Raw genomic sequence first — 26,450 nt, forward strand, 5'->3', positions numbered from 1 at the left:
TTATACAAATAAACATATTCACATAGCGTTAAGGCCATTGATGGAGTTTATCTAAGTTGATGTAAGGGTAACAATCAGAATACAGACATCGACAATGTCAAACTCATGTACCAATAATAGCATAACATTCAAAATAAAAGATCATGTAACACATAAGTTAGACATATCATCACCCACTCATCTGGTTTCCACATGACTTTGCAACAACGTTTCATTACCTCGGCACAATTAAGTGGCTCCCACCTAGGTAGGGTAAGGGGGTTGGGTGTACATAACCATACCCTTGTAATAACAAAAATATTGTTTCCCTTTGGCAATTGCCTGCAACCATCATCATCAACTTTCCATAAAATAAATATGTTCAATATTTTACAAGTATAGTTAAATCTTGTAGCTAAGAAAGGAACACGCAAAGGGTAGACTATAGTAGAATGGCCTGAAAACCATGTATATGTAATTGGAAATGGCAATTAATAGTAAACCCGACAAAGGATGGACAAAATGTCAAAGCAATTAACAACCATACACCATAAGCAAAAACATCAAGAACTATTTTCTCCTTCAAAAAGGCAGGAGACCCTCGGTGTGAACTCTATCTACAAACAGATTTCAATTCCTAGGGAACAAATCTAAGTGATTTAAAATTCTGGAATTGCAGAAGGTAGGATCTCTATGCTATGCATAATGCAAATATCACCTCTATCACTGCATAGTGACCGTACTGCAAAGAATTTGAGCTTACCATGACCAAAATAGACTATAGCAAAACCATCTAATGTTATTGTGAAATTTGTTTCACAGCCATTATCAAAGCCGTATTTTCACACTGTCACTACTAGTTTATGACATCATATTTGCTAATTTTAGATGCAAAAAAATTCATAGATATAGACATGGCGTCTTACGGTTTTAAAACTCGTCTCATGGACATCACAACGTAAACTGTTAGCTTCAAAAATATCCATTTTTTTTAGTAGACCTTATAAAACCTAATGTATAAAAAAATTATAATGGCTATATCCGATTAAACAGCTTAAAATGATTGCAACTCAATGATTTTAAAACACAAGTTATGTAACCGTATTGCACCAAATGATAAGCTCAAAATGCATTATAAAGCCGCCAAAATATAGCGAACAGGCCTCATTTTTATTCAATGCAGTTTACTCTACAAATTTAACTTCCCATCATTATTCTCAAAAATTATACCTCATCCAAAGATATGAAAAGATAGTTATATTTAGGTATCATCAATTCAGCGATCCAAATTTCAATCTATGGCCGGAGGAGCAGCTCTATAAATTGATAAACATCCACAATGTTTATTATAGTGAACCAATACATTACAAATACAATATTTTAGTAGCTCGTTCATATGCTTAGAACAGGAATTTTTGATAATGAATTTGTTAAATCAGCTTTTAATTAGTTAAATCAATCGTTGCTAACGCATCAATTCCACTTCATGTTGAAAAACCCAACACACGCCAAATACTAGTATTTAACTATCTATCTAGTGTGTACCCATAGACCATAAAAAGTAGATTCCTGACTCTTTCTCTAAAGAATGTGTTTGGATAACATTTTAGGAACAATAGGGAAAGGAAAATTGATTTGTTTAAATGTTGGAAAGATTTATTGAGTACCAAATGTAACAAGGAAGTGTGCCCTCCAATTTTCTTCCCTTCATTTCTCTCCCCTCCCCTTCCTTCTCCTTTTGGTATCCAAATGAGGCGATATTTCCCTTTCCTCCTTTCCTCTTCATTTCCTTCCATCCAAATATAGCATAGAGGAACCATTTAGCTATTCTAAAGTAGCGAGAAACTAATTAATCAAGGATCAACAAAAAACTTCCCCTTAATTTGACCTCTTCTTCCTTACTCTAGCATGTCTAAAGTTTCATTTTCTTTTCGGTCAATTGCCATGAAAAAAGCACAACACTACGCTCTCCTTAACTTGTTGCCTTCAACCCATATGAGTATACCAAGTTATAATATCCAAACAAACGTCACTTACTCATGAAATTCAACCCGCCCCCCATCCAATACCAAAGAGTAATATGTTATTTAGCTAACACACCCTTTGTCGCTTTGAATTTGCTACCACACTCCCAAATAGCTCTCATTTCAATTTCTATGCAGTAGCACATTCTAAGAGCGGCAGGGAGTAGAAATCAATAACATAGACTAACATATGCCAAGTTACAGACTAATTGGTGAATACTATACTTGCGAAAAGATCCAATCAAACCCTAAACACAATTGCACAAAAAATCCCAATTCACAACCAAATCCCCACACTCCATAATCCTAAATAACAACCCCAAATCTTAAAACTTGAATTGAAATGCATATAAACATTGAATTCAATAGTAATCAAATAAGCAAATTACTCAATTGTAAAAGAGAGAATGAGCTTAGCAACATCTGCGTCAGTTTGAGAATTAGAAGACAAATTCTTCGACTGTTGTTGTGGGTGTTGTTGAAGTTGATGTTCTTCTTGAAAAGCAAGCTCAGTTTGTTTAAAACCTTTCTTCTTTAAATACGCAATCACTGCTCTCTCTATTTCTTCTTCATCCATTATTAGTGCCTTTTCTACCCTAAATTGGTTGATAAATTGGGAAATTAAAATGACTTATTCAACTGTGATTTGATTTCTTTCAAGAATTGAATTGCATTGCAAGGGATGTAGAGGAAAACTCGTGAAACCTTTTGGAGGGTTAAATAAGCGAATAGCGAAGAACAGGACCGGCAATATAGCACCAGTTGTTTGAGCAATTGCTGAAGGCCTTATTTTAAGGGCCTATTTTTTTTTTTTTACATTTTTAAAAAATTTAGTAATAAAAATATATTATTTTTATTTAAAAGAGCAACACACGTTAGTGCACTAACTTTCCGAGACGGCCTTGATGAAGAATACTTGAGCAAGAATTGAAGAAAGAAGTGAAAATTTAAAGACATCGGTAAAATGATGAATTTTTTAAAAAAAATTCTACATAGTAGTATCGAACTTTTATAAAATACATACAAACAGTAGCATTTTTATAATATTTTTCCACATTCTAACATCAAATAATTGCATTTAATTACGTTTGGTTGAACGCTAAATTAGAAGTTGCTTCTCTCCCATTTTCATTTCAAATTTGACTGTTTATCAACCCGAATTACTTCCTCAAGACTTCGAACTTCCCTCTCTCTCTGTATTCATCATCTCCCTCCGTATTCATCATCTCCCTCCATTCTTCACTTCATTGCAATCAACAAATCATGGCTGCCCTAATTTGGAGCGAAATCCAACAATGCATAGGTATGTCTTCTTGAATTCATCCCTTTTATCTCAAATTGCATTCGAAAAACTAGGGTTTCTTCCCAAAATTGATAGGTTGGTTCATGTTTGATCATGATTGGAATAAGGGCTTTTTTTTAGCATTTTTTGATTTAATTCGAAATAAATTATCAATGAACTTAAAGGTTGAATTCCAATATCAACTTATCCTTTAAGTGAACATGTTTGAATTCATCTCTAGTTTCAAAATATCAACTTTTTAAAAAACCCTTTCTTCCTATTTGAATTTTTAGCATTACATGTTTGAATTCATCCCTATTCTCTTACAATTGTCAATATCTTATTTCATTTTCAAATTGTAGAATGCCTGAATATGTGGTGTTACGCTTTAAATGGTTGTGTGTTGAAGTATAGTTGGATGTAGATGATCAGGATAAAGCAACTTCGCTGGAATTGGTAATGGACTGGGAGGATGAGTGCAATAAAACTAACAAGTTTATACCTGAAAACCCCTCAATTGCATATGTTTGGAAGATGAAGCATGTTAAACTTAATTGTGATTAAGACCTAATAACCTTGTTTGAGAAATTACCTAAAAAAGATTTGAATTTTATTTGGGTTGGTGCACTTGGAGAGGAAAGTAGTCTCATGAAATCGGTTAAGAGTTTTAAGGCTTTGCAAGCGTCACAGAAACCTTGTCCAAGAAAACCATATTCCCTTATCCTCTGTATCACTTAATATCATTCCTGCAAGAGAGAAATTGCCAATTAGGAGAAGTCTTAGGTTTGAGATCATGTGCCCTGTGAATGAATATAATGAAGTTCAACATGACAATGATGTGATGAATGCTACAGAGGATAAGTGGCAGGACATAGAAGTGTAGTCACCATTGAAATTTGTTGAAAAAACCCCTATTAAGAAGAAATTAGCCAAAATTGTCATCAAATGAGGTTTTAAACCACTTGATGAGGGGTCAATTATGGTAATGATTTACCATTGCAAACAAGTGAAGCCTCTAGCCAAATACCTTTGAATAATTCTTCTAAGTCCTCTTAAGCTTCCATTAAAAAAATTCCAACGACCACTGCAATTAGAAAGGGCATTATGGTGAAAGCAAACTTACAGCCTTCACAACCTTCTCAACCTTATGTTAGTGTGGAAATCAGGTGTAAGAAGAGGATGGTTGTTAGTAACATTCAACAAACAAAGGTTGACAGTCTTGAGGCAATCCATCTGATAGTAAAGATGACGATTACAGTTCATCAGAGACTAAACGTGAAAATGATGATGATGATGATGATGATGATGGCTGTATTGATGATGAGTTAAGTGATGATGGTAATTTAGAGTATGTGGATAATAGTTATGAGCTATTTGAATATCCATTATGGGGAATCATGTAGCTGAAAATGATAATGAAAGCAACTACATCTAAAGGCTTTTTCAAAATGGTGATATATATGTGGATAGGGGTTGGGGCAATATTAACTTTGCACCATGACAGATTTTCACTGACAAGCCACATGTAAGCGAAGTTGTTAGGGACTATGCAATATAATGTGGTTTTGAATTCTTGATGGAGAGGGAAAACAACAAGATATATATTGTATCTTGTTTGGATGAGGGTTGTGGATGAAGACTTCATGCTAGTAGATTACCAGATGGCACTACATAAGCTATGAAAAAGATTGAGAATCCTTAACATAATTGTAGAGCCATGGAAACACATATTCTCACGATAAAATGGGCAGCTAGCAAGCTAATGGATGACATTAGGGTAAACAATGACATCTCTTGGAGGACTTTACATGAATTATTGGACCCTAGGTTTCGTGTGACTTTGAAGACTAGCACATTATATAAAATGAGAACATTGGCATTGAAAGAGATTACTGGGGACATGATGAGAGTTATGGTAACATACCTGCATAGCTCAGAATCCCGATTATGCTCTACGATTTTACGATCTTACGATCCAAAAATGGGCGACCGATCCGGATCATAGGTAAGATCTTAATGTGGTAGAATCGTGCGATCCTACTTAGCTCAAAAATTTAGGTGATAGGATCATAACGCGATTCTACGATCCTACGATTTTACGATCCGATCCTACATGGGTAGTTCCAATCCTAAAATATTTTCATATAATACAGATTTCACTTACGTATAAGTATATAATTAAAATAATTATATTAATACCTTTATAAATTCAAGTTTTTCTTAATTTGCAGTTTAAAAATGATTATTAAAAGTATTTTTCGTTCAAAACTTAATGGATGAGGTCAAATAAGTTTTTACTTACACCTCAAAACTAAAAAAGAGAACAAATATTAATGATAATCATTAATTCAAAACACATTGATGCATATTTGGAGGATCACACAATCCTACGATCTGATTCTACCGATTTCGATCCTACTCCCTCAACGATCTTAGGTAGAATTCCGATCCTAATAACTGTGGTACCTGGTTATGTAGAGATGGTGAAGCAAACTAACCAGGGCTCTATTGCTGTTTGTGCATGGAAACTAGAAGACTCCATTGAGAGGCCTCTGACATCGACCAACATTTTCATTTCTTTTGGAGCTGTAATTAGAGGATTGGTCAAGGGTTGTAGAGGTCGAATTAGGATTGATGGTGCACATCTCAAGGGTCAATATGGGGGCACACTCCTTTCAGCTGTTGCTCTAGATGGTAACAATCAGTTGTTTCCTAATACTTGGGCAATCGATTCTGGTGATGACCTAGAAACATGATAATTTTTTGTGTGGCACTTGAAGAACATACTAAAGGATGGTGGTAGAGGTGATGATTGGACTATCATATCTCATAGACAGAAGGTCGATTATTCATTTATAACCATACTTGAACAACATACTAAAGGACATTAGCACTTGTGTATACATAATTATGCTTATAAATTACTTGGGCAGGGAATTGAGATACCCTTGAAGATCCGGGCATTTCTACCTTTGTAACTTTCACTGGAGTGTTAGTTGGAGATTTGGGCATCACTAATGTCAAGGAAGAGTTGGAGATTTGGGCATCACTAATGTCAAGGAAGAATATGGTGCTTGTAGATGGTGAAAGTGTTGGAATGGAGTATGGGAAAAAAAATGTGATATATTCTGCATAAAAATGGTTTAGGGCAAATCGTAAAGACAACAACCAACTTTTAGTAAGGGTAGAAACGTCAAAATGCGTGAATTTAACGAAAATAGGCAAGAATTCGACTGCTAATGCTACATGAATTAGATAGTGCATAAACATAATGCTACCATGTGGAAAAAATCTTACAAAAATGCTATCACTCGCGTTTCATGAAAGTTCGATGTTACCATGTAGAATTTTGTTTTTTTTTTTAAACTAGAGAACTATAGGTAGGGCGGAGGAAAGATAATTAATCATTACCGGGTAAAAATTAAACTCTTGCTAAAAAAAGAAAGAGAAAACACTTAATTATTAGGATAACTGACACATGATTATTAATAGAACGTTTTAAAAAAAAAGAGTTAAAAATATTGTTCTCCATTAACTTTTTTCAAGGTGGGCTGCAGGAAGGGAAGAGAGACATCATTAATCAAGTCAGTACCTTACATGATGAAAAAATACTTCTTCTAAGGAAGTTAACACCTGATTCTCTATTAATCAATAATCTTGAATTTTTTACATTAATTAAGTAAATAGTTTTATTTACTGTAGTGCAATAAATTTAAAGACAGACTTAGAAACAGGATCAGATTTTATAAAAAAAATCTATCTTGATCAAATAATGTCATTTGTTAAAACTTAAGAATAGTTTTATCTTTTGGTGAGAGGGAATTGGGATTGAGATTGAGTGTTTGGAATGAGTATTAAAAAATTATCTTTTTTTATTTAGAGGAAAAAGAAGTTATCTTCTTTGTTTGAAGGAATTTTGTTTGTTTGAGGAGACCGGATAATGAGACTTGGGATTGAGATTGAGTGTTTGGAATGAGTAGAAAAATATTATATTCTGTCATTTAGAGGAAAAAAAATTATCTTCTTTGTTTGAAGGAATTTTGTTTGTTTGAGGAAACCAAATAATGAGACTTGGGATTGAGATTGAGTGTTTGGAATGAGTATTAAATAAATTATCTTATTTTATTCAGAGAAAAAAAAATATCTTCTTTGATTGAGGGAATTTTGTTTGTTTGAGGGACTTGAGTAGGTCAAAGACTCAAAGGGTGCATTTAGTATATGATTTTTATATGGGGTCAGTTTGAATTATAGTCAGAATTTTATAACATAAGTATAAATATGTTTTATAATTAATAAATTAAAATTTGAAATTCAATTCAAGTTTAATTGAGTCTAAATTGAATTAGATCATTTTCGTAAATTTTTAATGCGTATAAGGAATTGTGAATACAAAACTAATATCATGATTTAGGAAATTATAATGTTACTATATATTGTTTGAGTCGAATTGTCGGGACATGTGATCATCGAAAAACTGTATTTGAATTTGAATAAGAATAAACACTATCTATCTAACATTTCTATAACTATATACTTCCTATATTCCGAAATACTCGTTATATTACTTTTATTGTCGTTATTCATCGGTTAAGCTTATTTTTATTTGTTGCAGATGATATGTAAAAAAAAATATAGTCAAGTGAATCTTGTTTAACTCATCTAATCACATATCATTGAATCGATAGAATTAAAACCAACATTTTGATACTCCCTTCAATTCAATTTACTTGTCCCATTTTCTTATTGGGTAAGTTCACCTTAGTTGTTTCATTTTCTTTTTCGGCATGAGTTTTTTATTAAGCTATCCTTATTTCCCATGTGTTATTACAAAAATACTGCCACTTACCTTACTAATCTAATCTAATTAATTCACTAACCCAAATCATCCCCCTAAATATTCCCTCCCTTTTAATCTAATTCCTCCCTCATTTCATTCAGTGACATACACACTACACCCTAATTTAATGAGTTTTTCATCTCTTTCTTGAGTCTCTTCATCTTCATCCTTAAGGATGAAGTTCTTCATCCTCTTCCTTCACTGACCTTCATTTTTCCTCTCTCTCTCCTCTAATTTAGGTTCTTTGATATGGGTTTGTTCTTCATCCTCAAAACCGATTTTTTCTCTTTCTCTCTCCTCTGATTTGGGTTCTTAGGTTTGTAAATCTGGGTTTCTTAAATTTGGTGGAGATCAAGAAGAATAAGAGGGAAGATAATCTTTTGAAGAAGCGTAGAGAAGGATAAGTCCTTTAAAATCAATCTCAAACCCTTAATAACGATTTCCCCTCTCTCCTCTGATCTTGGTTTGTTCTTCATCTTCATCCTTAAAATTTGGTTTGTATGATTATCCCCCTCTCTCCTCTGATCTGGATTTGTTCATCTGGGTTTATTATTATGGATCTATCTTTCCTCTTTCTAACTTATGATGATTTCGTTATTTTTTTTGCTTGATTTTGTGCATGTTTGTGGTCTGTGATGATTTTGAGACCTCTTTTGCCCTATGATTTCTTTTGAGGGCAAATTTTTGATTCTTAGCTATTGAAAAACCCTAATAATAAATTTTTTGCCCCAAATCTAATATTTTCGGTTCATAAGGCCACCAAACTTTAAGTTTAGGAGGCTATGTTCTTTGATGGATTTCGGAGGCAACTGATTTGTAGTATGGGTTCTCTATGATGAGAACAAGCTATTCTCTGAGAGACATGCAATTGATTTAGCTATTAAGCCATCATTTTACTGTTAATACTTTGCTATTTATATGCAGGTTCTTGAATGGTGTTTATGTTGATGTTGGATCTGTTGGTGCTCATTCTGTTGTTGATGGTTCACTTGATTGTGGTTCATTGGTTGCTTCTGTGTTGTTCATTGTGATATTTTGATTCCGTTTTCGTTTATGATTTAGTTGTGGTTTAATTTTTGGTTCATTGGTTGCTTTTGTTTTTATGAAATTTTGAAAAGGTTGGCTAAATTTTTCAGTTTTTTGATGGCTTAATTTCAAATCAAATTGTTGTGTTGGTTGTAGTTTGTTAATCTCGTTTATGGCTAAATTTTTGGTTCAGTTTTTTGATTCCGTATGCGAATGTGACGAGAATGTTGTTCATTGTTGGTAGCCGTCCAAAAAGCGTGGAAGAAATGAACATTTGATTTAGTTTTCTGAATATCAATTTACATTATGTAATTTTTTGTAATTTTAATGAAGAATAATTGTAGTTTGTTAATTAGAAATTAGAGAATGTAATTTTGTAATTTAATGAAATAGAATGTGATTTTCAATTTGCCTCCAAATTTATTTGAAGTGAAAAGGCCACTTTAATTAGATAAAAGGAGGGTAACATTAATAATTAATCCAATCTCTTAAAATATTCCAAATATCATATTTTGAGTAGTCCTCTCACAACTTTTAAAATCCGTGCCGAATCCAAATGCAACAAGTAAATAAAATTGGAGGGAGTACTGTTAATCGTTTTCTAATGTTCGTATGTTAATTTGTATTTCTTCCTCTCCTTGCAATTGCAAACAAAAATGTTCGTTTCAGCATACAAATTTTAGTACTATTCCATTATACTTTGTCTAATGCTTCACAATTCCCACGCCATCTTTTCTTTTCTCTCTCTTTAGGTATTGTTGCAATAGTATTTCTTGATTATTATCATCTTGCTTCCCGATCTTTTCATTCTCATCATTCCCAAGATTTTTTTTGTCTTTATTGTTTGTTTTTACTTGTGAATATTGCTGTTTTATTTGAATTTTTGCTTTTGCTTGTGATTAAATTCTAATTGATTGCTGTTGGAACTTTCAGGGATTATTAGTTGTACTTATGAATTTCACTGACGCATATGCCGCTTTCATTGTCACCTTCCTCAGGTTTTACTTGTCTAATTTATTCCTATTTACTCGTAAATTTTGCTTTCTTACTTGTTTTTTAAATGTCATAGGATTATTAATTGTGATTTTTGTGAATTTTCACTTTGGTAATCAACTTTAAGGAAATGTGGATGAAGTAATATAAAGAGTGTGAATAAGCTGTTTGATGAAAGGCCAACGAGAAGAAATTTTGAGATAACCATTCTTTTTTGGTTTAGTTTCTTTGTGATTATAAATCTGATTTGCTTATGATCCTTGAAGCATGATCATATCTTTTAACTAAACTATGATAAGCATGATCATGCCGTTGCTTAAAATACATGATTACTTAGCTTGGATTGTCGAAGAGAGTGTAAAATGTGCCAGATATTTAAGAAGGGTTTATGGAGAGGTATGTGAATAACAAAATGCATGTTAGCTATCATCTACCCTAGTGTAAGTTTAATCCATCTGTCTCTAAGCAATGGGATAACTAAATTATCAAAAACATATGAGCGAACTTTTTAAAAATTGATTAGAGTATTAATTTACTTGATCAATTTGTTTAAGTTTTAAGGTTAGAAACATAAATAATTCCTTATGATGTGATATCCTGAATCATATTCATAATACTGATCATGCCGCATGGGAAGCATTTTAGGCCATTGTTGTAAAGATAACCTTCATAGTACCCTAATACATACCAAACTGTCCCAAACTCTAAAGGACAGCAGAAATCACAACTTCAGTTTGTTCAAGTTAGATTTGAATGTGCACATAACTTGGATCAGTAAACCGGAGTGAGAGCAGGTCGAAATCCATGGTGAAGTGAACTCTCCCAGACTTTGTCGACATCGAAAAGCTTGTCACCACATTCATTTACATTCCATCCTTCCAAAGCGTGCAAAATTCCGGCCACACGCCAGGCGCTGATCACCCTCCTAGGCAACCAGTTCTGCACATCACAAGCAGAAAACACACAGTTTTAGAAAGTGGCGTAAAGAATTGGATGTCATCCGGATAAATTGGGATCTAGAAATTGGTGTACTAACCTCACAAGAATGCAGGTTTCCGAAAGAAGCAGGAACTACCATTGATGGAGTGTGGAGATATACGCAATCTTTTCTTGTTTTCTTGGGAGGGAATTGAGAGAAGGGAATGAATATAGTTCTTTTTGATGCCATTGATTGCTCTTCTTCTGTCAAATCTTCTCCTACTAACCACACCTGCATGATGCATGAGTATACTGTTAAATCATGGGTGTTTTTGGCAAATGAATGTTGGCGGAAGCTCTTGGCAGGACCCATTCACTGGTTTAACCTGTTGGAAGTATTCATTATTCACTAGTTTGCTAGTTGCTACACAAGTTGTTATGTAGATGTTTGATGATAATTAGTTATTGGGTGCTCGCTATCTATTAGAAAGAAAGTGGGTCAAAAAGCCAAAAGTTAATGAAAAAGCTACTTGTAGTAATCTTTTGTTCCAGCTCAAAAGCTGCTTTTCAGCTTATTTGAATGTTATATATCACATATATTATTTTTGGCTGTTTGATCAATCAAAAAGTCAAAAATAAAAAGTCTATAAAAATGTTATTTGCCAAATACATCCTTTATCTAGATTGTTGATTTTGTCAAGGAAAATTGTTATCCATTCCCTTTGATACAATCAAATGATCACAAAAAGATTCACACATTGCACCCTATTTACAAAAATATGTATATTTTCCATCAAAAATCAAGTGAAAACACGACTTTTAAGCTTGACTAGAGTATTAAAAATTATATGGAAAGAGCTGAAAATATTACCTTCTGATTGCAGGCTTTAGCAGAAAGTGCCAAATTATTTCCATCTTCAGTTGATAGAGCCTTTTTGAGCTTCTCATATTCATTCTTCCTTAGAGTAGATACCTACATATGGCACAAAATAGCACAGATCAGCCTCTTCATGTATGTACCTTCTTCGATTTAAGCTAACATTGATTCATTTTTTTAGTTAAGGTCGCGAACTGTTAAATTGGGATGAACTTATTGTCAACGTCAGCATATAATCGGGGTAACACGAGATACCTACACTTCATAAGCCAAGGAGATACCATCCCAAAACCAAATGGTAATGGGAGGAAGGACTCCAATGACTTATAAAGTGTGCCGTCGAATAATATCCCAACACGAACATAGTTCTTGCGAGAAAGTATTATGCTTGAGTTTTACCTGGACGCCTTTGTGACATAGCGTGGAGACAGTGGAATAAGCAACCTTAGACAGCCTACCCCTAAACACGACTTGGGAAGTTCCTGCTGGGATGCTATTAAGCACAACTGCAACAGCTAAGCTGCTTCCATCAACCACTTTCACTTTCAATTTTGGGTGCTTTTCCAAGTAAATTTCACCATTTCTGTTGAGATTCTCCCCCTGAAAGAAACCTAGGTCATTAGATCAAAATCTCTGACTACAAGTAGGATGCATTCCATTATCCCAATGCCAATAAGTGACTCCCACTTAAACGGGTTTTGGAGGTCGAATGTACGCAACCTTACCTTTTTTAGTGATAAAAAAGACATTTCTGATTGACCTTTAGTAATAGATGTCATCTCCATATTAACATAAATAGCAAGTGTATATGATTTAATGATTCATTATAATCCGAAACTAAAGAACTATAAATCTTGACCCCATTGAAATAAGGACTAAACATAGGTTAAAAGATGATAGTAAATAGGAAAAAGAATGAGTAAACTATAACTTGCCTGATTTAGAAGTCCAAGACTCATTACTTTGATCCCTTTCTCATCTGCATCTAGTATGGCTTCTTCTATCAACTTGTGAATACCCTCTTGCTGTGAGTGCAAGAGATACTACACAAAAAAGTTTATTTTCAATCAAAACAAAACACCTATCATGAATTCATGTTGTAATTAGAAATGGACAATGGCTAAATGGCAAAAACTTTTCATTTTGTAAATGTACAAAACTACATATTCTTGTTTAGCATGCTATTAGAAATGGGGAAGTGACTGAAAGTTGTTAACTTACAAGTATCCTGTAGCGCGGTAGAGCCCAAGTTTGAGACTTAAGCTTTTTGAATGAATTTTTTTCGATGATAAATGTTCGGCCATATACCCATGTCAAGATCATGGACCATAATGTGAGAGGCCACATGAGCCACATGTACCATTTGGAGGCCAATGGTTGCGCGGCAAGAGAAGCAAACCCTAACCTAAGCTGGTAAATAGACTGTGGTGTAGTAAGATGAGTAAGATGAACAACATCTGGAATGTCTTCTGGCTTCTTAAGGGACTTTTCATGGAGAGTGTCGGTGGATTTGTCCATTGTTCCATAGATTAAGTCATAGAATGGCATGAAAAGTGAGTAGTTTGTCCTAAACTGAGTGTGATGCAATGAATGATACCTGTTCATTTCCACATAAACGAACGAATCAAAGCGAAGTCCTTCATAAAAGCTGGCCTGATAGCACAGCTCGACCTAGGACTTGGTCTTAAACCAAAAGCTCATTCCCAAAAGACACTATTTTTGGGTCATAGGATTGATCTAAGACCTCACTTGCTGTCATTAGAGTTGAGAAAAAAGAACTTACGAGGGAGTGTACATGAGATACTTGAGGGGAGGAAATATAGTAAATGCCCGTTTAGGAATGACCTCAAAATTGCAATGACCCATGTTGTTCATTAAGTCGATATAAGTAAGGTAAAGAATAAGGGAAGCAACAGAGCTAGTTTCGGCCAATGTAGTTGACATCATTGGAATTGCAAATAGAAGGAAGTAGACTATGTGTTCAGCAAATGGATGAATAACCGCTACACAGTACACACAACAACAATCAGAAAAAAAAAAACGCAAAACATGAGTGAAATATCAGTTAAAAAAAAAAGAAATGCAAGTACTGATTTGTTTTAGATTAAGACTCACAAGTAATTGGTTCAGTGACTATAGAAGAATGGTGATGAGAATGGTAGCGTGAGTACAGAAAGTGATGGTGCAAAGCGCGATGGAACCAGTAGTATAGAAACTCTACAGGGCCAATGTGAAGTAGGAGTGTATAGATTATACCATCAGTCCTCCATATGGGGATCTTTTTTGAAACATCTAGCCCCAAAAAGGCAGCATAGAATAAGAGCCAGTTGAACAATATCTGATCATCCCTATAATCAACAAACAACATTTATTTTTCAAGAGTTCATTTGAATTTTCAGTCATGATGTTTTGATAGCAGAGAATTAATCAGCATTCCACCGAATCCTTGCAGGACAAATAATAAAAGCAGTGGTGATAAAAATCAATCCAGCCTGCACCTGACCCAAAAATCTCTTCTAGTTTGGCCTGAAAGCCGAGTCTACAGACTAGAGATGTTACGAGTCCAAGACCCTATTATACTCACTTCGAATTTTAAGGGTTTGGGTTTCGTTTTCTGAGACCTAAAGGGTATAGGTCTCATTTTTTGAGACCCAATGGATATGAGTCTCATTTTCAATTCTATTGGGTATGGGTTGGATCTAGATTTGATAAAAATAATAAAATGGGTCTTGGTCTGGTTCTATAGTATTTGGACTTGGACCAAACCCAAACCGGACTCTGACTCAAACCTTGACCCAGTCTCACTTTTGGACCTGACCAATGACCAATTTCAATCCTACTTAGACCTATTTTTTTAGACCTTAATATGTAATCCATATATTCAATTTAACACTTGACCTTAAAATTTGAAAATGATTAAGAACAACAAGATCATGACTCATTTTGAATTCTAGACCCATTAAACGGTGGCCCTAAGTCTGATTTTGAAACTTTTAAACCTTATGAGTTTGAGTTTGGTATGTCAAAACTAAATGGGCAAAAATCTATCTGAGACCGATCTAGACCCGATTCATGAACATCTCTACTAGGCTACTACATTATGATCAACTCCAAACAGAAGCAATTACTCAACCAATCATTGGATGATCAAGATAAAGGCAAGAAGGGTTGAGCAAAAGTATACCAATTCCTTTCCCTGTCAACCTGCTCAAACTCAAGACTCCTGTCAACAATGAGGTTGTTTCCTTTCGCTGTTCGATATCTCGAAAAGCTGATCCAGATTTGATTGTGAAGCATCCTCCAAAGCATACCAGGTAATATAAGAAGGTACAGAATGTTTCTCTCCTCTGCTCCTACTACATACAAGTATATGCTGTGCACTACAAAGGGTGCCACTAGTATATACTTCATACAACACAACAAATTCCGTATTAATATATACTTCTATATGTAACACTAAATATATATTTCAAGTTAATACATTAAATTATGTAAATTAATTTGAGTGTAAGTATTCACTATTGTGAGCTCTAGATATTGGCACTAAAATGTTGATCTTTTATGATTCAAAACATTCAAAGCTATGTTCAAAAAGGGTTGTGTTTGAGGGGAGTAGGTTGAGAAATATGTAGTCACTTTTTTATCTTATAAGTTATAACGGATCATAGCGAAATGACTCTTAACTGATGTGCACCTCTTTTACATATGTAAAGTTGCATATGATATTTGCTATTAAAAGCTAATCGAAAATAACCTATTTGGTTTTGCAAGAGAAAGATTATATTCAATCCCTTAACTCACTGTAGGGGAAAGTTTAGGTAGAATCACTTAATAACATCAAGGTAATAAAATGTTATTACTTGTTGATTGTATAGAACTAGCTTAAAGATGTTTGATTAGGCCATCCGGTCGATTTTGGGTTTTGAGTCAAAATCAATTATTATGTTCACATTGTTTTTATATCATTGTAAATCTTTTTGTAGTTTGTTCAAATGTGGGTTTGGTTATATTAAGGTCTATTTTAAATACATCAAAATTATCTATATTGAAAGACAATTGATCATTTATATTTTAACTTATTTGAACATTATTTCGTAAAAGAATTATTGTACGTTGAAAAAAAATAAAGATGAACAGATATGACATCATCATACATCTAATAAAAAGATTGTAAAATTCCACGCAACATTCTCATAGTGATTTGCCATCATATCATATTGTATCATCATACATCTAATAAAAAGACTGTAAAATTTTACATGTCATTCTCATAGTGATTTGCTATCATATCATATCGTATCATCATACATCTAATATAAAGACTGTAAAATTTTACATGTCATTCTGATAGTGATTTGTCCATATAAAATAATTCTTAACAAAACATCAACTTTTTTGTTTATAAGAAAGTTAACATCAACTTATTCCTTAATATATGAGTAATATGTCACTATTAGATATATTTTTTAAAATTTTCTTGACATGTTATATTTTTCGAATTTAAAAGCTATATAAAATTACAATTAAAGTTTCTTAAAATATATTTACTTTTTTATGTTGAAGTATTTAATAATTAATTAAGTATTAAATTTTTATTTTTTAAATATTTCATTAAGAAACAAAATTTACATGATAATTAAAAATTATTTTGAGAATAACAAAGAATCATTATGATAACATTCTTGGAAGATTACCCAAATTTTCCATAAAAAGAATGAGAACCTACTTATATTAACAATCAAATTTTTTAATTAAATGCATTATATATTTCAAAACTCTCTATTTTATAAGAAATAATGTGACTTTATATTGATAATATGTAATTACATCTCTATTCAAAATTAATATTTATATATTATTTCATACTAACAACTTTTTGTGTATTAGAGGAGTTAAAGCTTGTATAAACCTAAAATGATTGTACTCTTAAATTAGTTTTAAACATAAAAATTGATTCTTTTAAATTACCATATCTCAATTCTCAAATACACATATTATTGTTCCCTCACAAGGAGCGATGAACATTTTTTTTGAATAATATTATAATGTTCTGTAACAAGTTTTGTATGAGACTATCTCACCATGATATGAGTCTATAATTAGTATATTTTACTATAATTGATAATTTTAAGATTTTTAGTTTTCACTTTAAGGTCATAAATGATTACTATAATATACTAAATGTATATTAAACCAACCTAATAAAAATAGTCTTAGTCTTACCATAAAATTGTCTCATTTGAAAATTTGTGCATATTTTATTTATATCAAAAAAAATTCTAACTTAATAAAAAGTTGTTTTGATAATCAAATCCAATTGGTCAAGAATTTTTGTTTCACAACGCCATTATTATTTGTAATCAATAAATATTGATCAATTTTATTAGAAGTATTCAAAATAATCTCGATGATTTGATAATTACCCTACCTCATAATCGAATCCAACATTAACCTCATTTCAAAATAATTGTAAATTATCTAACAATCATTATGGACACATGAACCAAAGTAGACACAAAAATTGATTTTGAGCAAATCAAAAAATTTAACACGAAATAGACTGATATTCTGAATAAACACCTTTTTTCCATACCATCCCAGTGAGCCTTAATTGAATATTCATTTTCTCCCATCTTCATGTATGATCATGTGGACCAACTATTTGAATTTGGTATGTATTCATTATTACATATGGGGCATCTTATATAGAATTCTCTTTTTATAGGATAGTATCACATTTAACACTAGTAACTTTTTTAAAGCTATGCTTAGGTGGGTCATTTCTCTCTTAGGTCCCTCTCAACTTAAACCATTTCTCGTGAGTTTGTGTTGGCATGTACGTATATTTATTACTTTTTACACAAATTCACTACCCAACTTGTCAACAATGTCAATGATCCATTAGTATCAAGTATCAATTAAATTCAATAAGGTACACACTTCTTAAGTGGTACTTTAGATTCTCATGTGGTTATGTGCATGCTTGATTATGTGAGATGTGGGCAAGCTTATAAAAATATAAATAATCTCTTCTAACACAAATCAAAAAATTAGGCATATTGCTTTCTATCATAACAACAATTCTAAGTTGAGATCCAAATTCATTGGTAGCACTTGTGTATTATACTAAATAATTAGCTAAATTGTAAAGTAAATAAATAAATTGTAAGATTATTATGTACTGAGGAGTCAAGAACTGATATCTGACTTTAAAGAAGGGAAGATTTGATTTGAAGAAAAGCACAACACCGAGGTGCTAGGAAGATGGAGAATCGATCCAATGAGATTTATGAGGAGGATAAAGGGAAAATGTGTGAGACTGAATTTCTCCCTCTAAATTGATTTTTTAGAAAAAAAATCATGGGAAGATTTAATACGCTACATCTATCTATGCATATTCAAATTCCCTTAGTTATCGTTCCATGCAAAAAATGAGAATAAAGTAGGGGTATAGAAAATACTTGCAAATTACTTTTTACCAAATATAATAATGTTTGCAAGTTATGTGAAACGGTTAGAAATAAAAGTGTATATGAAACATTCAAACATATAGAAAGTTCTAATAAAACTAAAATTTGAATAGACGTAGTAGAAGGGATCAAAACAAACTCGATTATCCGATATTTATTCGATTTTATAACTGAATTCGACTTGATTCGACTTCAGAATGAATTTAAAATTATACAAAAATCAATAAACATAAAATTCGATATTTAATCGACCTAAAATATCTAACCAGTAATCAATCCGATGAACAAATTAACAGTTTTACCCGCTGGTTTAGATGCATCCACAAAAACAAACACATATAAAGTAAGTTGGTTGAGAAACTAAATATGAAGGCAGAACTGCAAGCCATTGTGTTGTACGGTTGATTATTAATATTAAACATATTGGAATTAATGTACGTCCAAAATTGGTTCTTAATCATGCAATGCGTACCTTTCCTTGTTTGGGCACGTTACCTTTTTAATAATTTTTGCTACTCATTTATTAAAACTCAAATTATTAAAAGAATATTATATTGTTGCAAAATCATTTTGTTAAATTCGACTTGATTCGTTGTTAATATCAGCATATAATCAGAAAAAAAAAAGTCTACACAATTAAAATTGAAGTGAACTATAAAAACACTAATAAATTATAAAATATACACACTATCTTTAATTCATTAAAAACTATAAACTAAATTTATTAGTTTATTTATAAAAAAGTAACAAAAAGTATATATGAACCAGGATTATTTAATACCTTGACGGTTTCAAATGTTATTACTCTAATTATTAAGCTATAGTTGTTTTTATGATATTTATATACTTTTTATTTCATATACTATAATATATTAATAAAAGAGACTAAAGCTAAAAATACAAATAATCGTATTTTTGAACAGAACGAACCTCCTATGGCACCCCCAAGTAGCTTTGCCCATGTAAGAAACACTAATGTCCAAAAGTTTATTAAGTACATACATATAAAAATAAACCTTAATTCTAAAAAATGATATATAATTCAACTAAGACAACAATTCCTCACTAATATCTAAAAGTTTGATTGTTTTCACCCATAATAATTTGACTATGATTAAACAGTTATCACAATTTATTTTAAAAAAAAATAAAAGGAAATAGATGTTCTAAAAAATAATTAAGCATATGAATTATGAAAAAAATTAAATAGAAGCTAGAAGAATTTAAAACTATCCAATAACCATAAAATTAATTAGTTAACTTAATAATTTTTAATTGCTAACGTATTAGTATAACTATAGTAAATCTTTTTTGAGGTATGTTTTAAATTATCATATTCACCTATTATTCAAAAATAAAAAATTCATATTCACATAGTTTTTACTAATTAATTAATAGTGTATATATTTAATATTCTACCAGTTGTTTACATCATAGATTCATAGTACATACAACGATAAATGTATGCAAACCATCGATTACAATGATTGATTTAACTTTTATTATTATTTTTAATTGAGTGGGATATTATTAATTTACTAGAATTGAAAAAATGGAGCTTTGTATAAGGAGAAAAATACTACTCTTTTTGTCGTCCTTATTTTAGTTACATTTAGTGTAAAATATGTAAAATATAATGAAAGAAAATTAAATTGCAGAATAAAACAAAAAATAAGTGAAAGATAAAAATGAGTGACTAAAATAGAGATAAAGTATAAGTTTATGAATGAGATTAAGAGAATTAAAAAGAATACTAAATCAGTGAAAAAAATTAAATTGAAAAGTCGTACATAATAAAAGTCACAAGAAAAGTTTCTCTCAAATATGATGTGAAAATATTACAAAACTAATTAAAAGAAAACTAATTATCATTAATATTTTCAACAAAAAGAAAAATATGAAGTGAAGAATCAAAGAGCACCATACTCCTTAGTCTTCTAACATGGAGTATAATTATTTTAGATTAAATGGTAGGAGGAGAGAAAAAGAAACTAAGTGATAATTGAATTAAAATTATTTTTCTTAAAAAGTAGTACATGCACTTTGAGACAATATCTAATTTTCTATCATCCTAATTATGAAACTAATTTATCATTCTTAATTTGGAAAGGTTTCATAATCAAAATGATGTAAAATATTAATACATGCAATAAAACAAATAAATCAACTAATGAAGCATTTAATTATAAATAGTAAAATAAATAGTGACGATGCATGATAAAGAACAAAGAAAACCATTAATTTTGTTCTTAATTCTATTGCTTTATAATAATCTTTTGTTATATTTCCATGCAATAAAATAGTATATTAAATTATTTAATGTGAGAAAATAAAAGGAAAAGATGAGAATAAGAGAGAGAACCTTAAAGTTTCCAAGAAGCTCCCATGGCCAATGAGTGAGAAAACCAGGAGTAGAAGCCATAGCTTTTCTCTCTTCTCTCCTTACAAAACAACAAAGCTCAACCTTTGTTAGAAAACACTCACTACTTTCTATTTTGATGTTTCAATCATACACTATATATAAACATAAATTAAACCCTTACTTATAAAATTATAACAAGAAATAAAATAATTAAATATGTGTACAATTACTTTTGTTACCTTTTTTTTATTTAGTATATATATATACATATATATATATATATATATATATATATATATATATATATATATATATATATATATATATATATATATATATATATGTTTCAAACTGTTTTAATATATTGCTCTAATTGTGGGATTGCAATTTGACAAATTCTTTAATAAGACACGGCTTAATATGGGCTGACACAATATTTAGTTTTTATTTACTTTATTTATTTTTTTAACAAAATTAAAATCGACTGCTTGTATGAGACGGTCTCATAATTGCTTGTATGGGCTCGTCTCATGGTGAGACGGTCTCATACAAAAGAGATGTTGAATTTGCAATTTTGATCATTGATATATTTGTATTTTGAATTTCTTTTGATATTAGCTAGAATAATTAAGGCTGGAAAAAAATTTTGTGTAGATAAGAAAGGGAGGGGAGTATGTAACAGGGTCGGTTCTGAGGGTAGACTGGCCGGTCACCTAGAGCCCACGTTTAAAGATTAGAAATTTTTTTTAATATAGGGCTCATTTGTTAAAAAGGCTCAAATATCTTAAAGAAATATTAGAGTAGTAATATTGTACTAGTAAGTATTGTATAAGTCAATTTAATAACATTCAATATTATTTTGTGTTTCTATTTTAATAATGTTATATGTTTGATTTAATGATCTCCTATATTGGATTATGTAATGTATTTATGTTATATGTTGGAAGCTAAAGTTCAGATCTTGGAATTTTTTCAAATGATATATAACTTTTAGTTACTCTTATTTTATAATTTATATTTTTATATTTCAAAAATTTTATAAGAGGACCCTATATTTTTATTTGGATTAGGCTTATAAAATATTAAAACCGACACTAAATATATGGTTTAAATGACTAAATGGTGAGAACTAATTAAGAACTGATTTCTCTATCTAAAGAGTGAAAGCGATTGTCTATCATCTATAACTAGAAACTAATCCCATAATTCATTGTATATTGAATTTTCTTAAATACATAGCTAGATGTGACAAATATGAAAATAAATGGATTTATGAAAATTCTTTAAAGGCATTTTGAAAAAAATATAAACTAACTATTGGAAAAAAAATAGCATCTTCTATTATATTATCCAAATATCGTTATACATTATTATGTAGCACCCTTAATAACAAATAGAAATAAATTAAAATAATATGACCTTTAGGTTAATGTGAAAGTTTGACGATTGTAATTATTTGTTATTATATTATATTATATATATATATATATATATATATATATATATATATATATATATATATATATATATATATATATATATATATATATATATATATATATATATATATATATATAATTATTTTTATATAATTAGAACTTCAAATTTTACCTTAATATTCACAGAAAATAATCTATTAAAATTTATTCTTGTTTGCATATAAAATAAAAATAAAGTTCGTCTTATATCAAATCGTTTCACTATTAGACAGAGCCATATAATGATCTCGTTTCTATTCTTAATAACAATAAAATTGTAAGTGATTATTGTAACATATTAAATACACGTGAATTAGTCTAATAGAGATATTCTCACAATAAGCCCGTTTCTTTAAAAAAATTGTGAATTTTTTTTTTTTTGAATTTTATGTTTTGGCTGTTATCATACTTGAAATACAACTATAAAGTATAAAGTATAAATAAACATATCATATTTGGTTACTCTTGCCTTGTCAAAAATACCTTAAAACTATTAAGGCTGGAACTTTACGTGTTTAATTTTGATCGGTTAAGAGCTGGGATTTTACCTGTCTCCTTCACTACATTCAATTCCCACCGCCACATTACCATATATGTCGATGGGTTTACTGACCCAAGAATTCCAAAAATGTGGAAATTGTTTTCTTATTTCATATAACTAATTAAAATCCTATTTAATTCTTTCCAACAACCAATTATTTATATGGCACCATTATTTTAAAAATTTAAAATAAATAGATATTTTTTATCGTAAAAGTATAATAGGCTGAGAAAGGAATAATTAGATGAGATTTAATTACGCGACTTTGACTATAAAAGTTGATATTTACTTCAACTGAGATAAGATCTGAATTTCAATAAATAAATTTGATTATGGTGTTATATTTAAGTAATTTTATATAAAATTTTCCAAGTCAAGTAAATTAATTTTTAACTTATAAAACCAAAAATAGGGTCCCAACTTAAAATACTTGTATGTTTATGTAGGGAGGAAACACAATGTGAATAAAGTATGGCAAAGCTAAACACCATTTTAGTGTGTATTGTTAAAAGGACTAATATAAGCGGCACAATAAAAGGTTGGCTCAACTGTTTCTTTAATAGTTTTGCTAAATTAATTAATGAGGTTTTTTTAAGACGTTTTGGTTTCTTACTTGTAAATGCAATAGTTGTTTCACTTGATCTGTGTTTCTCAAAATAAGTTTTTAAGATGTTATATATAATATAGTAGAGGTTGTTTTGGATATTTATCGGGTTTTGGGAGATATTTTTTTAGATTATAGGATAGGCTGAGATTTGAGAGAAGCGGAGAATTAGTTGAAATTCAATTATGGGACCTTGGTATTAATTTGCTCCAATTAAGATAAGATCCAATGTGATTTAACTTGAATTATATTTCCTCCATTTCGAATTACTTTCAACATTAGAAATATAACATTATTTATTCATCTCTTTTAATTTCTTATTAGTTTTTAATCTATAAGTTAAAATATAGTAAAGTAAGCTCTTGTTTGTGCAAATTAAAATCTAATTTTTATAATTTTTTATTATAAATAATTTGAAATATTAAGGATTGAATCAGGGCATTTAACTCCGTAAAAAAATAAACATTGCAAATAATTTGCAACCGAAGAAGTAGAAAATAAAGAGGGTATACCTATAAGCTTAAGGAGTACTACTACCAATCGGTAGTAATGCTCTTTTGAACTCTAAATGAGTTTCCTCTTCTCATGGTTATAAAAAGTCAAACTACTCTAAATAGCGAAATGTAGTCAATATAGGTAAATACTGACTAATTCCAACTATTTTGGGTAGATAGAATAAAATTAATTGGTAAATAGAAGAAGTTGTAAAATAGTGAAAATTTTCGACTAACTTATGTACTCGTAGAGTCTAGAGATAGTCAGAAATATCAACGACTAAATAATTGGTCAGTATATAGTCAATTTATCTTCTGACTATTAATTTTGTTGGTATATTCCAACTATCATCACTGTCAGAATTTAGTTACCCTAATTATTTTATTTTTTATTTTGAATTAAATATTTTAATTTATTTACCCTTCAATTTATCATTTTTTTTCATTCAGATAATTTTTTTTTTTAATTTGCCAAATCATCATAAATATCTCATTTTTCCCTATTCAAATGATTCCAAGGTTCAACCACATTCTTAATATGCGTACAAAGTCAAATAAAACTAATAAGATTCGGAGTAATAATATTCGCTATGTAGTAAACGTAGTAAATATTATGAACACAAACAATTTATGCAACTATGCAAGTAAATTTATGTCCATTGTTCAACCTCAACCCTAAAAATATCTTTGTAAACACAACCCTTATGCAAATCCTTCTTTTCCCTATTTAATGCTTATTTATGATGAAAAGATTATGGGCAACTCTTGAACATGTTGCTTTGTAATGTACTATGTACTGTTGCATTTTAATGAAGATGTTTGCTAGATAAATAATTCTGATTTACTAATTTGGTGAACCTGACAAGTATTTATAAGTCTATGATTTTAATAATTTTTTCCTTTTTTATTATAATAATTTTATTAGTTTTTCTTTTTTTATGGTAATTTATAAATCATTGTGATTAACTTTGATTTTTTATTTAACGAACATGCAAATATATTAGATTTACATTGAATAATTAATGAATATTGCTCTTCTACCTTTGGGTTTAGAGGGGATGGGAATGTATGAAGGGTTAGACTAAGGATTTTGTACAATAGGAAATTTGCAATCTACCAAACAACAGAGAAAAGTAAATGTGCACATGACTGTTGAATAGAAAAGGAAATCATACTCAGAGCAGAAATATGTCCTTTAATTTTAGGTGGTACCTAAAAATTGATTAAGGATAGGCCCTAGCTCCCTTAACTGAACTAGGAAACTTATGTTTAACATGGGTATGTGCCCGAGTGACTGACCCGGCTAAATTATGGAAAAATACAATTTTGTGGTCAAAATAAAATATTCTAGTGTTGTATCCAATTGAGAATTTGATACGGGTATTTAAAGTAAATAAAAAGTCTGATAACAAAGGGCGCTAGTTAAATTTGTCGTTATTGACCTTTAATCTTACTTTGTTTCATTCAGTAGTTAGTAAAGACGAACATTAATCGAATTTGAATTGTATATAATAAAATTCATATTCAAATTTACGTTTTTATTTGGATTTAAAATCGGACTTGAAGCTTTGAAAAATTGGACCCTTGATTGAAGTCTCTAGGGTTTGAAAACTTCATCAAAAAATTTTGAACTATTGAAACCAATTGTGCAACATTTTTATTGTTCTAGACTAGATTATGCCAATATTCTGTACATTGATAATCCCTTTCGAGCACAAAAGCCTATTTTTGAGTTGCGACGATTATCTTTCAGTCATTTCATTCAATCTTTTCTGGATATTCTATAAGTGTCGATTAAAATTGGAAAATAATGTAAAATTAGATAAAGAGCAAATTCATTAATGTTACCTCTGTTTTTTTATTAATAGCTACACTTCATCTTTTTTATGTGAGAACTTTTTGAGTGAAGTGTAGCTATTAATATAAAAGGAAAGTACTATTACCTTATTCTATTCGCTAGAGGTGTTCATTTTGATCATTGAGTTGATTTCGATTTGGTGTTTTGGATTGGTTTGAAATCGAGTATGTGTCCATATTTTTTTTCATAATAGTAATCATTTTAAAAATCGGGTCAAATCGGATTCGATTATATGATATGGTGAATTTTTTGGATCATCGGATCTTTTTTATACACCTTTTAATTCGCTCATCCAATTCACACTCCTCCATCGAATTAGAAGGCTTTAAGTTGTAGTTCTTAAGGCTAACGAGCTCAGGGATGGGAATCAGGCAGAAATCAGTTCTCATGTCTTTGTTTCAAGCAGCAGCAACCTACTACCAAGATCCTCAGCTTCTCGAGACGAAAAAATCCCAGCAGAATGCAGAGCACATATTATAGAATCAAATATTTCATTGGATTCAAGCAGATCACAATATTCAGATAAAGAAATTTTTATGCATTCTCATAAATAAAAGGGAGTATTTTGATATACAGAAGTAGAAGAATACAGAAACACAACTCGACGAACGACAGTAATCATATGGTGTGAGAATCCGAAAATAGTGTACCCATTTACATGTTACCAAACTACCACTGGACTAGATGTTATGCTGGTAAAACATAGA

The 26,450-nt window shown here is 30.6% G+C and overlaps 3 protein-coding genes across 7 annotated transcripts in view; 1 reads left to right on the forward strand and 2 right to left on the reverse strand.

Moving 5' to 3' along the window:
* The window catches only part of LOC130809721 (transcription initiation factor TFIID subunit 5), an 11,205-nt gene extending 8,428 nt beyond the window's left edge, over positions 1-2,777 (reverse strand). Inside the window, exon 1 of the mRNA XM_057675499.1 lies at positions 2,393-2,777. Coding sequence (XP_057531482.1) covers positions 2,393-2,580 — 188 coding nt within the window. The 5' untranslated portion in view covers positions 2,581-2,777. The remainder of the gene's footprint in view (positions 1-2,392) is intronic.
* Positions 2,778-2,962: 185 nt separating this feature from the next.
* On the forward strand, positions 2,963-15,127 carry LOC130809726 (uncharacterized). 5 transcript variants are annotated; one of them, XR_009040912.1, is made up of 5 exons: positions 3,100-3,306; positions 9,047-9,149; positions 10,082-10,146; positions 11,944-12,071; positions 14,389-15,127. XR_009040912.1 is itself a non-coding variant. In XM_057675504.1 (4 exons), exons 1-4 carry the CDS (start codon positions 3,299-3,301, stop codon positions 14,552-14,554), a joined length of 342 nt encoding a protein of 113 aa, XP_057531487.1. In that variant the 5' UTR covers positions 3,094-3,298; the 3' UTR covers positions 14,555-15,127. The 5 variants fall into 5 exon arrangements, 1 of the variants encoding a protein (XP_057531487.1); XR_009040911.1 differs by having other exon boundaries at positions 2,963-3,306; positions 9,047-10,146; XR_009040914.1 differs by lacking the exon at positions 9,047-9,149 and having other exon boundaries at positions 2,963-3,306.
* On the reverse strand, positions 10,913-20,999 carry LOC130809722 (very-long-chain aldehyde decarbonylase CER1-like). Its single transcript, XM_057675500.1, has 10 exons — positions 20,769-20,999; positions 15,121-15,341; positions 14,052-14,284; positions 13,720-13,939; positions 13,158-13,533; positions 12,872-12,979; positions 12,336-12,536; positions 11,931-12,032; positions 11,178-11,351; positions 10,913-11,080 (listed from the first exon to the last, which is right to left on the reverse strand). Exons 1-10 carry the CDS (start codon positions 20,826-20,828, stop codon positions 10,913-10,915), a joined length of 1,863 nt encoding a protein of 620 aa, XP_057531483.1. The 5' UTR covers positions 20,829-20,999.
* Positions 21,000-26,450: the final 5,451 nt, after the last annotated feature.

Source organism: Amaranthus tricolor, chromosome 4 (genome assembly GCF_026212465.1).
Source record: "Amaranthus tricolor cultivar Red isolate AtriRed21 chromosome 4, ASM2621246v1, whole genome shotgun sequence".
NCBI lineage: Eukaryota > Viridiplantae > Streptophyta > Magnoliopsida > Caryophyllales > Amaranthaceae > Amaranthus > Amaranthus tricolor.

Coding starts and splice junctions, on each gene's coding strand:
- LOC130809726 (XM_057675504.1), top strand. Junction 9,150..10,081: donor TTGCTTCTGTGTTGTTCATT/GTGATATTTTGA, acceptor TGGAACTTTCAG/GGATTATTAGTTGTACTTAT. Junction 10,147..14,388: donor TTCATTGTCACCTTCCTCAG/GTTTTACTTGTC, acceptor GAATCCTTGCAG/GACAAATAATAAAAGCAGTG.
- LOC130809722 (XM_057675500.1), bottom strand. CDS start 20,828: ATGGCTTCTACTCCTGGTTTTCTCACTCATTGGCCATGGGAGCTTCTT. Junction 13,940..14,051: donor AGTCACTGAACCAATTACTT/GTGAGTCTTAAT, acceptor TGTACTGTGTAG/CGGTTATTCATCCATTTGCT. Junction 12,537..12,871: donor GTCTTGGACTTCTAAATCAG/GCAAGTTATAGT, acceptor GGTTTCTTTCAG/GGGGAGAATCTCAACAGAAA.